This window comes from Micromys minutus (genome assembly GCF_963924665.1).
Source record: "Micromys minutus genome assembly, chromosome: 26".
NCBI classification, from domain to species: Eukaryota; Metazoa; Chordata; class Mammalia; order Rodentia; family Muridae; genus Micromys; species Micromys minutus.
Genome location: NC_137961.1, coordinates 34,685,023 through 34,698,194, shown reverse-complemented (window position 1 = coordinate 34,698,194; position 13,172 = coordinate 34,685,023). Strand labels below are relative to the sequence as shown.

General features: G+C 44.9%; 1 protein-coding gene across 1 annotated transcript in view; it reads right to left on the bottom strand.

The window, feature by feature from the left end:
* Positions 1–5,907: 5,907 nt before the first annotated feature.
* The window catches only part of GABRR1 (gamma-aminobutyric acid type A receptor subunit rho1), a gene marked incomplete at its 5' end in the record, with an annotated part of 30,808 nt that continues 23,543 nt past the window's right edge, over positions 5,908–13,172 (bottom strand). Inside the window, 3 exon segments of the mRNA XM_080938543.1 lie at positions 5,908–8,456; positions 10,018–10,214; positions 11,578–11,730. Coding sequence (XP_080794669.1) covers positions 8,163–8,456; positions 10,018–10,214; positions 11,578–11,730 — 644 coding nt within the window. The 3' untranslated portion in view covers positions 5,908–8,162.

Here is a 13,172-nt window from a genome sequence, read left to right as displayed (position 1 = left end):
AGTAACCCTGGTGAGGAGCTGCGGAGGGAGTCGCATGAAGTCAACAGTTCTTCGTGATTCTTACTCTAGCATGAATTTGGCTGTGGTGGGGCTGAGTTTAAGCCGAGTCTTCCTTTCTTCCCGCCTCCTCCCCTCCGTGCTCCAGTAGCTGCAGCTCTGCCTCTCAGGTTCTGCGGTTATAGGCGAGCACGGCACACCTGCCATTTAGGGAGAAGCCACTGCACTGGATCAAAGTGTGGAAAAGCTGGTGAAACTCAGGTGTTTGAGGAGGCATTCCGGAAGTGGATGGAGACGGGGAAATGCAGTGGCTTCTGTGGTGGAAGCAAGTCACTTTCCCTGAGTGACACCAGCTGTCACTTGGAAGGTTAACCATCTGTGACCCCTCCAGTCTCTAATTCCTGTTTGATGTGTTCTTTAGAACTGTGAGGGGTTATGTTTGGAGGGTTAGCATCTGAATCGCTCTCTGACTTGATCTTGCTGCAAACACCAGCCGAATACTCAGCAGCTAGTATACTAAGAACAGGATTTGCATTTTTAGAGGAAAAATCAAACCCCCACTACCACAACGCATAAAGTATTTACTGTTGACCCTTTTAGGGCTGGGGAGGAGCTCTTGGCCCAGCCTGTCAGGCGGTTTCTGATTCCATTCTCTCAGATTTTCTGGGTAAAGCTTCAAACCCGTATTGGGAACACTTGAGTGTGTAGACAAGGGCTCCCTGACAGAGCGATCTGGACTGTTCCGCTCTCTGCTTGTCCTAGGCAGAAGGCTGTTTCAGCTTTCTCACCCTGCCCCACAAGTCCTCAGACTGGCCTCGGCCACACCACCCTTTCTGTCTTTCCATCACAACATGGAGAACTCGGTCCTTCATGACCGCCTGTGTCTGGATAGTCACAGGTGAGTTCATCATATTAGATACGGATCTTGTATAAAGAGGGACAATCAGTGAAAGCTTCAATCAAAAACAAGACGTCAGAGACGTGGTTTTCACTGACGGACTTGGTCTCCTAAATAGCAGTTTTATGTGTTCCTCACATCTCAAGGTTTTTTTGCTGACTGGTTTGGTTTGGTTTTTGCAGGGATATTGAGACCAGGGCTTCACACATGTAAGACCAGAACTCAGGCCCTGGGGACATCCCCAGCCCAGGACTGGGCATTCGTTTCATTTGCTAAAATCTTGAAAACACCCAGAACAGCTGTTGTGACTGATATTTCCCAGCCTCTGATCACAGCTCATCACAGCAGCTGCTCGTATGTGTGTTCTGCATTTGGTTTCCTTTTTTATTTTAAGTAAAATTAAATTTTACTCATGTATAAACATTGCCAGTCTGAGATGGGGATGGGAAGCTCTATTTTATCTTTCTGTGTGTTTCTGTTGATGTTTTACAGTGGGCCTTGCTTGCTCTTTCATCTTCCTGTGGTTTACTGTCTCACACCACTTACACCACGTACTTACACACTCTAGAACGAGTAAGCCACACTAATGGTTTAAATGCAATTACAACCTGAAATTTGGTTTTCTTTCCCAACTTAATTTTTGGGAAGTTTGAATATAGGACCTGTACAGTGTACATGTTAAAGTTCCTTTTTCCCAAATGCCTGAGACCGATGGTGTTTCAGATTTTAGATTAAAAAAGGTTTTGAAATACTTGCATATATCGTGTAGCTATATTTTATACAAATATACACAAATATGTATATACATATAGGGAAGGGGGAAGGGAGATGGAACCCAAATAGAGCTATAAAATTCCTTTATGTTTTACATGTGCCTGCCCTGTGCTCAGTGTTTTATTGTGTCTGAGAGTTGTGCACCCTGGGTCACGCCATTCAAGGCTGGAATTCTGGAGCAGTTTGGGCTTCAGGTTAAGTGTGTTCAATCTGGACTGTTAACTAGTAAGTTGCTGTGTGTTCTGTGACCGTGGCTAACATTAGTCTTGCCTCAAATTTTTTGAACTGATTTTTAATCTTAACAAATTCTCCTTAATGGATGAATTACCCAGGAAAAGTTTCTTCTTTTTTATCCTAGTCTCTCTGTAGCATAAACACTGGGGTATTTGGGGTAAAGTCGACAATGCATGTTCCTGTGAGCATGTAAACCTGAAGGTGACCCACAGTCGCCCAAGGTGTCAAGTGCTATAGATTCATTGTTGCTGTTCTTAAACTGTGCATCTCCATGTCTGAGTGAGTAGACATTTGCAGAACACAGGAGAAGAGCAAAGGCCCTGTGCCCGGTGCCACATCCTCCCAGGATTTACTTCTTATGGACCACACCAGGGTTAGGGGCATCTGAAAACAGCCTTGGGAATTTTTGAGGAGGGGCTTCTAAAATATTTTAACTCACATAAATCACCTCAGTCTGTTTAGACAGAAAAACACTGATATCAGGTCATTTTTAGAAGAATAGTTCTCTCCTTTATAATACTTTTATTAAAGAAAAAAAAACTTTCTGATGGTGTTTGTTCTGTGGTTTCTAACTTTTAACCGGAAGCAATCTTCGGAAGCACGCCCCACATCTTCAGACTAAATTGATGGTGACTACCATCTCTGTGCCCGTTAGCGGTCTGAAGTCCCCCGTAAGATGGGATAAATGACTTTGCTACTATGTTAGGCCTCTTGTGGTCTAATGACACAGCTGAGGATGGTGTGTTTGGGTGCGTAAGAGGTTAGTTTTTTCAAAAGCAATCTCTGCTATTGTGATTGTAATTATTTTTGTAGTGTTTTAATAGATGCATATTAAAGTTTGCAGAAAAATCTAAAATGTCTGTGTGTTTATCTAATAGCGGTTATTTTTAATGACATACACACTTACATCAAAACAGAGATTTCACAAAATAAAGCATAACCACATAAATATAAGGTTGCATACTGTTGTTTTACTGGGATTGTGGGGTTGGATCTTTTCCTTCCTGCGTAAATGTTATATTTATTATATATGAATTTTAAGACTAAATCTTTTGTTTAAAAGTGTTTGGGCACTTGGGCTGGGCAGATATCTCAATAGTTAAGAGCACTAGCTGCTCTTCCAGAGGTCCCCAGTTCAATTCCCAGCAACCACATGGTGGCTCACAACCATCTGTAGGGGATCCGATGCCCTCTTCTGGTGTGTCTAGGGATGTCAACTGTGTACTCACATATTTAAATTTTTTTAAAAAAATGTTTGTGCTGGACATTAGTAATGCACAAGTTTAATCCCAACACTTGGGAGGCAGAAGCATGCAGATCTCTGAATTCAAGGACAGCCGGAGCTACAAAATGAGATCCCGTTCCAAGGAAATAAAACAGTCAGTTAAACCAAGGTTGAAATGAGTGTTTTGCTTCTCTCAGAAACTGAAACCTGCACCTCTGTGGGAAGAATCAGGTCCACAGTTACAGCCTCACACTGGACTTTCATTGTGTAGACAGCTCTGTCTTCACTAGACAGTAGTTCAGATCAGTTCTTACCAAAGCTAAAGAACTCCTGTGAGAAAACAAATTATCCACCAGCCTTTGTGTGAATGATTGGCTTGTAAAATAGAGCTAAGGTTTCTCTTGTGATAGACATCATGAGTGGAATCTTTCCGACGCAGGGTCCAAGTGAAAACAGTTACAGGGACAACCCTTGAAGGGTTGTTGAAGTTCCAGCCCTTCTGCGGCTCACGTCTTACTTCCCAGCTGCCCTGAGGGCACAGAGCCTGCGCTCCTGTCGTGATACACTATCTCCCCGGGCTCCTGACTTTCTTAGGTCTGCAGTGTCCCTTTGGGTCCTAGCTGTTAAAAAGGAAAAAAAAAAATTACACATATTGTCAGTGCATGTGTGTCACAGCACATTGTGTGAAAGGCTTTTCCTGGGGAGATGCAAACAATAAAACAATATCCACTCAACCCAGATAGATAACTAATGACATACCAAAGAAAGGCTATCATCAAAGTCTGATTGATGAACACACATGAACACACACACACACACACACGCACGCACACACACATGAACACACACACACACACACACACACAGTTTGAATGGATTCCTACTGTTTATTATGAAATGGAGCTGGGACTCCATATCTATACGTTCTGCATCCATGTAGTCAACTAACTTTGATCATAATTGATCAGTAATAACATGCATTCGTATAGAACAGATGCAGGCATTTTTCATGTGTGTGAGTATGTGTGCATGGCCTGTTCATGTGTGTGTGGTGGCTTTACATGCTTGAATGTACACTCATAATAACCAGAGGAGAATATCAGGTGTCCTGCTCCATTACTGTTCACCTATCCTTTTGTGTCAGAGCCTCTTCCTGAATCTACAGCTGCATAGCTTACTAGTGGCCAGCAAGCCCCGAAGTCCTTCTGTTTCCGCTTTGCCCCCTACAAACACTCACACACTCACACATGATACACACGCTCGCACACACACTCATATACACATACACCTACACACATGTGCACACACACATGCTCATACATGCACACATGGACACACATGCACACACTCATACACACCTACATACATGTGCACATACACATATTAATACACACATACACACATGCACATATACTCATACACATATACCTACATACATGTGCACATACACATATTAACACACACATACACACATGCACATATACTCATACACATATACCTACACACATGTGCAATACACATATTCATACACACTTACACTTATACACTCACACATGCACACATACATGCATATATCAAATACTCACACATGCATGCACACGTACACACTCATACATACTCACACATGCACAAATGCACATGCACACAATCATACACATATACATACATGTGCACGCACACATATTTATACACACACACACACACATAAACACACACTCATACACATATACCTACACACATGTGCACATACACATACTCATGCACACATGTGTTGCGGTAAAAATTAAATAGAGGTAACCATTTATCCTGTGCTAGTGCCACATGGCACTGCAGGGTGTCTTTATCTCAGGGGCTCCACGCTGCCCCCAAGTTCCCTCAGACTCAGGACCCTGAGCCGCCCTCTCCCAGCTGTCTTCCTGCCAGCCGGGAACTGAGCTCATATTCCCCACAGCCCGGTAAAATCATGACTCAATAATCAATAATTTATCAATCAAATTTATATGTTAAATTCTCAATCCACAATAAACGTACAACCATTTGACAAAGATGTAAACCGCCCACCTAGATAAAACAAATTGACCCACAGAAACCCTTAGAAATTATCATATCTATTGCCAATTAAGACCACCTGGATCTAGAGCCTCCTTCTCCTCCGGCTCCATCTTGATTCTTCTCTTGCACCTCCTCCTCTCTCCTTCCTAGGCTTTTCCCCGCCTATGTTTCTTTCTTATCCAATGATTAGGCTCCTGGACCCACCTTGTTGCTTAATGACATCATCCTACACACAAGTACACACACACACTCATACGCACATACACCTACACACATGTGCACGTACATATTCACACACACATATACACATACATACACTTACACACTCACACAGGCACACACACACCACAGCACTAGTGTTGCAGACAGGCATGTGAGCACACACAGCTTTTGGGTGGGTGCTGCTGATTTCAACCGATTTCTTCAAACTTGAGCAGCAGTAGCACGCTTACCCACGGAACTATCTCTCCAGTTCCCAGATTTTTTTTTTCTTGTCATTCCCTAAATAATATAGTACAACTATTTCTATGGTGTTACATGTACTATGGTGCAAATAGATTTCCATGGGCATGTATTCTAGAAATGTACATGATGGTGTTATGTGACACTGTTCCTCTACATATGTGAACAAATGTGTACCCACTCCAGATAGAAAATCAATGACAGACCAAAGTAACGATACCACCAATATCCAACATGGGGAACCAATGAGCTTTATTTGGGGTTATTTAGAGGTACAGAAATGACTCAAAAACAGTTGCACTACCAAAGCCTGCCTATCATGGGTGACAGCCCCAAGAGCTGGAAATCTGGAGCTCAGTGCATGACTTACAGACGGCTAGATGGCTTGGAACTGTCCCTTCTAGGCAGCTTGGCTGGTCTTTGCCTCTTCCAGACAGCTTGGGTTACCTGAAAGTGACTCTCAGCAGTTCTTATTGTTTGTATATACTCGGTGGAAAGTGATAGCTTATTGGTTAGCTTCAGGGACTTCCTGAAACTTTTGAGTTGTTTCTTGAGCTTAACCTGAACAAGCTTCTTCCCTGTGGGATGGGCATCACCTTCTTTAAGCACATCCTAAATCCTAAGGAGCTTCCCACAAAGACAAAGAATTCCAACTTGGAGGAGATTGCTAAAAAGCAAATGGTTTTGAGACAAGGCTTTTAAAGCAACTAAGGTTAAATGACTCCATGGATGTGGGGCCCGATACAATGTAACTAGGGAAAGGGGAATCTAGACAGAGGTTGCTACAGAGAAAGAAGGTAAGGAAGCAGCAAGAAGATGGCTATTGGAAAGACAGCAGGAGAGGCCTCTGGGGAAACCACATGTGCCAGCGCCTTGACCTTGGACATCAGTCTCTAGAACTGTGAGAAAATAATTCTCTGTTGATTAAGCCATCTAGACTATGGTCTTCAATATAGCAGGTTTGCAGGCTAGTAGAGAATTCTACACACTGGTTCAAACGGGAGCGTATCCCAAACAGTACAAAGGGGATATGCTCTGGAAACCGAGACAGCTCAGTGGCCCTGGTGGTGAGGAAGAAGACAGTGGCAAAGATGTTGACTTTGATGGTAAATGTTTCATAAAATAAAAATGAAAAATCAACCTTTTAAAACCCCACATAGCCCAGACTTGCCTCTGATATGCTGTAAAGCTGAGACTAATTCCAGACTCACCTGCTTCTACTTCTCACGCGCCTGGGCAAACCATGCTTGGCAAAACAAACAGTCATTTTGCAAACCAATGATAATTAATTACTTAATTTATCCCTCTAAGTCTACTACTTGAGTTTGATAAAAGCTTTTGATGACCTTTTATTGGGGGGAATGAGAGACTGTCTTCTAAGTAGGCATTTGCAAATAGTTATTTTTTCCAATCAGAATAAAGAATAGCCATGTATATGATATTATTTAGTATTGATCCATCACGTTAACTTTGAAATGATGGGAGATATAAGGACATGTATGAAGACAGGTTTCTTTGCACAGAGAATGGTGGCCCCTGGACGGGTCTCTTAGACCACCCCCATATGTATTAACGATATGTTCCACCATGTTATCATTTATGTTTCTCCTGGGATTTTCTAACTAATGTCTGAACACAACCACAACTAAATGGGCCGGGACTTAGACTTAGTTAAGATGGCTTAGTGGCTCCTGGGATGTGGTAGATGCTGAATAGATGTCTCTCTGAGTGAAAGACGTGGCCCAGAGAAAATGTCATAGTGTTCAATACTGTTTGGGCAAGTTTGGTTGGGGTTGCTATATATCTTCTAGATAAATAATATAGGGGCTTCTATTTGAAAACAATACATCAAATTACAACCCATGGCTGACATCGGTTGCTACTGGGCCGCCTTCCCTGGTCTATGGGATTCTCATCTAGCTTCGTCACGTCCACAAAACGGACGACATGATCCATATATCTCTGTCTTCAAAGCTCCTCTACTAGGGGAATTTCAGCAATCTAAAGAGCATTTCTTGTAAGGAGAGAAGCGTGCAGCTTGTGAAAAAGAGATCCTCTGAGCACCACGGCCTCTCATTAAGTCTGGGGATGCAGAGCAGGTACGGAAATAGACCAAAGCAGGGCCTTTCATCAGGAGTTTGTGTGCCTGTGGGCTCACTGCGAATGAGTTTTATTTAGGTACGTCCCACATCTACCTAGTCTAAAGAACACAGTCCAGCAGTGAAGAAATCCCTCAACGTGAACAGTGTCCAGGGCCCTGGCACTGAACTGCAGCATGCCCACCTGTGGCCTCTGCCCTTCCTGGGATCTGGGAGCAGCTAACATCAGTGACTATCATGGCAAGTTCCTGCGACGCCTAGTGCGATGCTGTATAGACAACTGTACTTGATAAGTGCAGACAAGGTGTCTTGTCGGTGCAGCTTTGGATAGCTGAGCGGGGGACTGTGAAAACCCAGGTACGTGCTGGCACAGCTTTACACCGGGGTTTTCATCTTACAGCAACTTCTGTAGTGCAGGCATCTAAGAGAAAATTGACCAGTATATCAGGTTGAACAAAATGTAAGCAGCTGGGAAGATGATCCTGGAGTATTTATCGATGGCGTGGGTATTGATCTTCATGCTCACATAGCTGCCTCTATGGCTTTTCCTCTGCGGGGAGCCCCTCTCAGAGGCCAGGGTCAGCTGCACCATCATCCGGTCGGGTTTCTCTCCGTTCTCAGGCATGTAGCCGCCCAGGTCGTTCACCTCCCCATCACTGTAGCTGCCGTCCAGCATCACCCCGCGGGGCTGGGGCAGCCCACAGGCGCAGGACATCTGTGGACACACAAGGGGGTGTGAGCTGAGGACTGTCTCACCGAAGCCTGCCAAAGCCCTGCGCGTGAAGTGTGTGACCCACTGGCCTCTTGAGTAGCTGGATTGCAGATTGTAGATGCCGCACCGGGCACCAAACCCTCGATAAGAATGTTTAGCAGATGACATTATCTGGTGTTGGTTGTGAGGATGGGGACGGACAGACAGCACTGTGGGAATAGATAGATGGTAAGGCAGTGCTGAAAGAGAGATGCTCTGTGACAGTTTGCATATGCTTGGCCCAGGGAGTGGCACTAGTGGAAGGTGTGGTCTTATTGGAGTAGGTGTGGCCTTGTTGGAAGAAGTGTGCCACTGTGGGCATGGGCTTTAAGACCCCTTGTCCTAGCTGCCTGGAAGCCAGTCTTCTCCTAGTGGCCTTCAGATGAAGATGTAGAACTCTCAGCTCCTCCTGCACCATGCCTGCCTGGATACTGCCATGCCTTGATGATAATGGACTGAACCCCTGAACCTGTAAGCCAGCCCCAATTCAATGCTGTTCTTATAAGAGTTGCCTTGGTCAGCAAGGGGAGGGGGAGGGAGAATGGGAGAGGGAGAAAGGGGATAACATTTGAAATGTAAATACATAAAATATCCAATAAAAAAGATTTAATAAAATTTTTAAAAAAGAGTTGCTTTGGTTATGGTGTCTGCTCAGAGCAGTAAAACCCTCACTAAAGCAGCACTTGAGTTGTAAGCTGGGAGAAAGAGTAACAAGAAATGACAGGTTCTATGAAGAGAAACTTCCAAGCACAGATTTTGGTTGACTCTGGAGGAGTCTCTTAGACCTCCTCCATATTTGCTAATAATATGTTCCACAAATGTTAAATTATCATTTATTTCCCACCTGGGATTCTCTCCCTAAAATAGTGATTCTCAACCTTCCCAAGGCTGTGACTTTTCAATACAGTTCCTCATGTTGTGGTGACCGCCAACCATAATTATTTTCATTCTACTTCATAACTGTAGTTTTGCTACTCTTATGGATTGTAATGCAAATATCTGTGGGTTTTTTTTTTTTTTTTTTTTTTTTTGGTGGTCTTGGGCGATCCCTGGCAACCCACAGACTGAAAAGCACTTTAACACATCCTAAACAGAAGCACAATGAAAAGGACTGTGCCTTAATTTGGTTTAGTGGCTGCTAGGATGCAGATGTTGAATGAAAGATGTAGGGGGCTGATAAGATGTTCAGAGGTTAGGAGCACGGCTGCTCTTCCAGAGGACCCTGGTTCAATTCCCAGCACCCACACAGCAGCTCACAGCCATCTGTAAAGCCAGTTGGAGGGCACCCAACACTCTCTCACACAGACACACATGCAGGCAAAACACCAATGCATAGAAAAAATAATCGAAAGTAAAAAGAAAAGAAAGATGTAAATATCAACTATGAAGGCACACATCGTTCCATTTGCTCATGACCATGGCTGGAAGTAGGCTGAGAAGAGGGCATCACAGCCACATTTTACAGGGCGAGATGGACCTGCCCACAGGCCCAACGCTAGCTCAGCCTATGTCATGGTAAAGTCACCTTCTCCTGAAGCTTCCGTTCCTTCCGCTCCTGCACCGTGGTCAGGTAGTTGACGGCCGCGTACTCCAACACTGAGAGGAACACGAACACAAAGCTGACCCAGAGGTAGATGTCCACGGCTTTGATGTAGGACACTCGGGGCATGGAGGCGTTCACGCCCGTGATGATGGTGGACATGGTCAGCACCGTGGTGATGCCTGCCATGAACGTAGAGAAATCCACATGTGCTAACCTTCACCAGATACTGTAGGCCTCGGCCCTTCGTGCTTTTGTCTCCTGTTCTCCCTTGGCCTAGACACTAGCCCCTGTTCCCTTTTTGTGAGCATCCTCCTGTCTCTCAGGAGCTGGCTATTACAAATCTCTTCCAGGCCCTCTGCCTGTCATCTCTACCTCCTCCTCTGCATGCCTGGCATATTCATTACAACACCAAATCACATCCTTTCTGCAGAAAGCTTCAGACCCCTTAGCATGCACGTGTTTCTTTCCATTGTTTCAGGAAAGGAGAACTAGATATAAACAATCAGGTGGTAAAGAATGGGGTTTATTCAACACCGTGTCCTTTGTGTCAAAAATTTCTATACTCCTGAGCCCATCCCTCGAGCTGACAGTCACCCCATGCTGGACCTGTGTGCCCGTCCAGAAGAGCCACCTTGAGTATCTTGACTCATTTCTGCCAGGATCATTTTATTTATAGGAGACAGATTTTAATATGAAAGCGCACATGTATTTAGCACAGTACTTGGAGTGTGACAACTTACTGCTAGAGAACAGGGCATCTGTCTGTAGGAAAGTGCCCAGGATTTCAAATTAAGCTCAGAACATTTGTTTGGAAAACATCAAATCACAGAGGATTAGGGTCATCCTAAGGGCCAACTCCAAAGTATTTTAGTGGAGCCTGGTGGGCTGCCCTGTCACGTGTAGCCCAAGCTGTCTCCGCAGAGTGATGCTTGTGACTAAGTGAGCCCAGGGCTTGGGATGAGGGCAGTTGATGGGGTGCTGTGTAAGGAAGTGAGGGGTATACTAAAACTGCACATCCTGCTGGGGCAGCATGGTACCCACCTTTGATCCCAGCACTCAGGAGACAGAGGCAGGCAGATGTCTGAGTTTGAAGCCAGCTGGTCTACAGAGTGAGCTCCAGAACATCTAGGGATGCACAGGGAAACCTCATTTAACCCCCCCCCCACACACACACACAAATGCAGGTCCTCACCCAGGAATTCTGACTTACTCCGTATTCATTTTTAACAGTCTCCCTCAAGGATTCTGTTGCAAAGGTCCCTTGGGCCACCCTTTGAGAAACGCTGTTACAGAATATAGTATACAGGCCAGCATGGAAATCACCCAAAGTCTCAGGACATGGCTCTTAGATGACCACAAGTGAGCTGTTTTGATGGACAATCATGGAAGCCTGGACAGATTTCCATGTGGCACTTAGATTGTGGGATGCTACTCAAATCAGTACCTCGAAGCATTTCAAAGTTTCGTTGTGAGGAGGAGAAGGATTGGGGAGATGCCCTGTATTTCCAAACACCTGCAATACACACTTGAGATAGCCCTTACCTAAGGGGACCCTGGCAGGCACAGCTCTGCGGTCGATCCAGAAGGACACCCAGGACAGCATGACCATGAGGGTGGCAGGAAAGTAGGTTTGGAGCAAGAAGAAGAAGATGTGTCGACGCAGAGTGAAGTTGATGTACAGACGGTTGTACCAGCCTGGGGACACAGGACGAGAGAGCATGCAACAGAGCCAGCTGCCTGGCTCCTTCAGAAAACAAGTTTTACTTAGAGAATCCTAAACATTGCCTAAGATCCCCCTCCCTTGCCATAACTGTATCTCTAGAGGAAAAATCGGTGGTGGCATCATGTGGTGACCCTCGACATTTCTGTGAACCCACTACAAGAAGTCTTTGTCCCCTTGATAAACACAAAGGGAACCCCTGAGAAAATCATTTAAAGTCTTGCTTCTCAAAATATGGCCTGGGGTCCATCAGCCCTGAGCTTGATCCCTTTCCTCTTTCTCCAGACTCCTAAGCCATAGCCCAGACTCACTGGAGAAGTGCGGTTTGTGTGCATAACAAAACCCAAGAAGCACAAACCACCCTCTTTATTTCTTTTCTTTTAAAATTTTTCTTGTTTTGAAAAAGGGTTTTAGGTTGCTCTGACCAGCCTCAGACTCATCATGTAGCTGAAAATGGCCTTGAACTCCTGGCCCTCTTGCCTCCATCTTGCAAGAGCTGGAATGATGGTGAATAGCCCCATGCCTGGCTCCCTTCTTGGATTTCTTCGTGGGAAGAAGTATATTTGGAGGTATACGCATAGTATTTTATCTAGGCATAGAGTAACAAACAACCCGAGGTCCATTAAGCTGTACTGTGCCTTCGTGTTTTTCATGAGAAGGAGCGAGAGGCAGGAGGATGCCCAGGACTGAGAAGAGTGGGGACTTGGTTGGCAGCCATAACTCAGGACCTGGTGTCCTCAGTGAATGTATCACATGGGGCATGCCCTTGGTATCAGCAAGGGATTGCGGAGGGACTTTCAGATGTACAGGGTGAGCTAAGCTGCCACACCAAACTATCAGTGCTAACAGATTAGGAAATCTAGGATGTGTTTACAAGGTGGAAGTCCAGCCAAGAGAAGCTGGAAAACCTTCTGAAAGGTGACTGGTCAAAACAGAGCCAAGAGATGGAGAAAGTTGACCCTTATGTCTACCAGCACAGGCCAGCATCTGGGGAAGACCTCAGAGCATAGTCTCAGGCTACAGGAGGTGACAAGGCTTATACAGACCTCTGCCGCATAAAGCCACCACCAGGTCCACGTGCTGAACGGAGAACATTGGTCTGAATTGGAACTTATTTGTTTCATTAGAGGAGAGGCTCTGGTGAGCCTGTCAGAGAAGAACTAATATTTCCTAGGCAGTTGTCTCTGATGCATTGCGGGGGGGGGGTCAAAGCTAATGGCCTTGTATTATACCTATAACCCTAGAACTAGTAATACTGAGCCAGAGGGCCAGGCTAGATGCATAGTATATAATGAGTTCAGGCCAGCCTAGCTCATAGTTTATAATGAGTTTAACAACCTGGCTACATAGTATATAATAAGTTCACCAGCCTGGCTTCATAGTACATAACTTTGCCAGCCTGGCTACATAGTATATA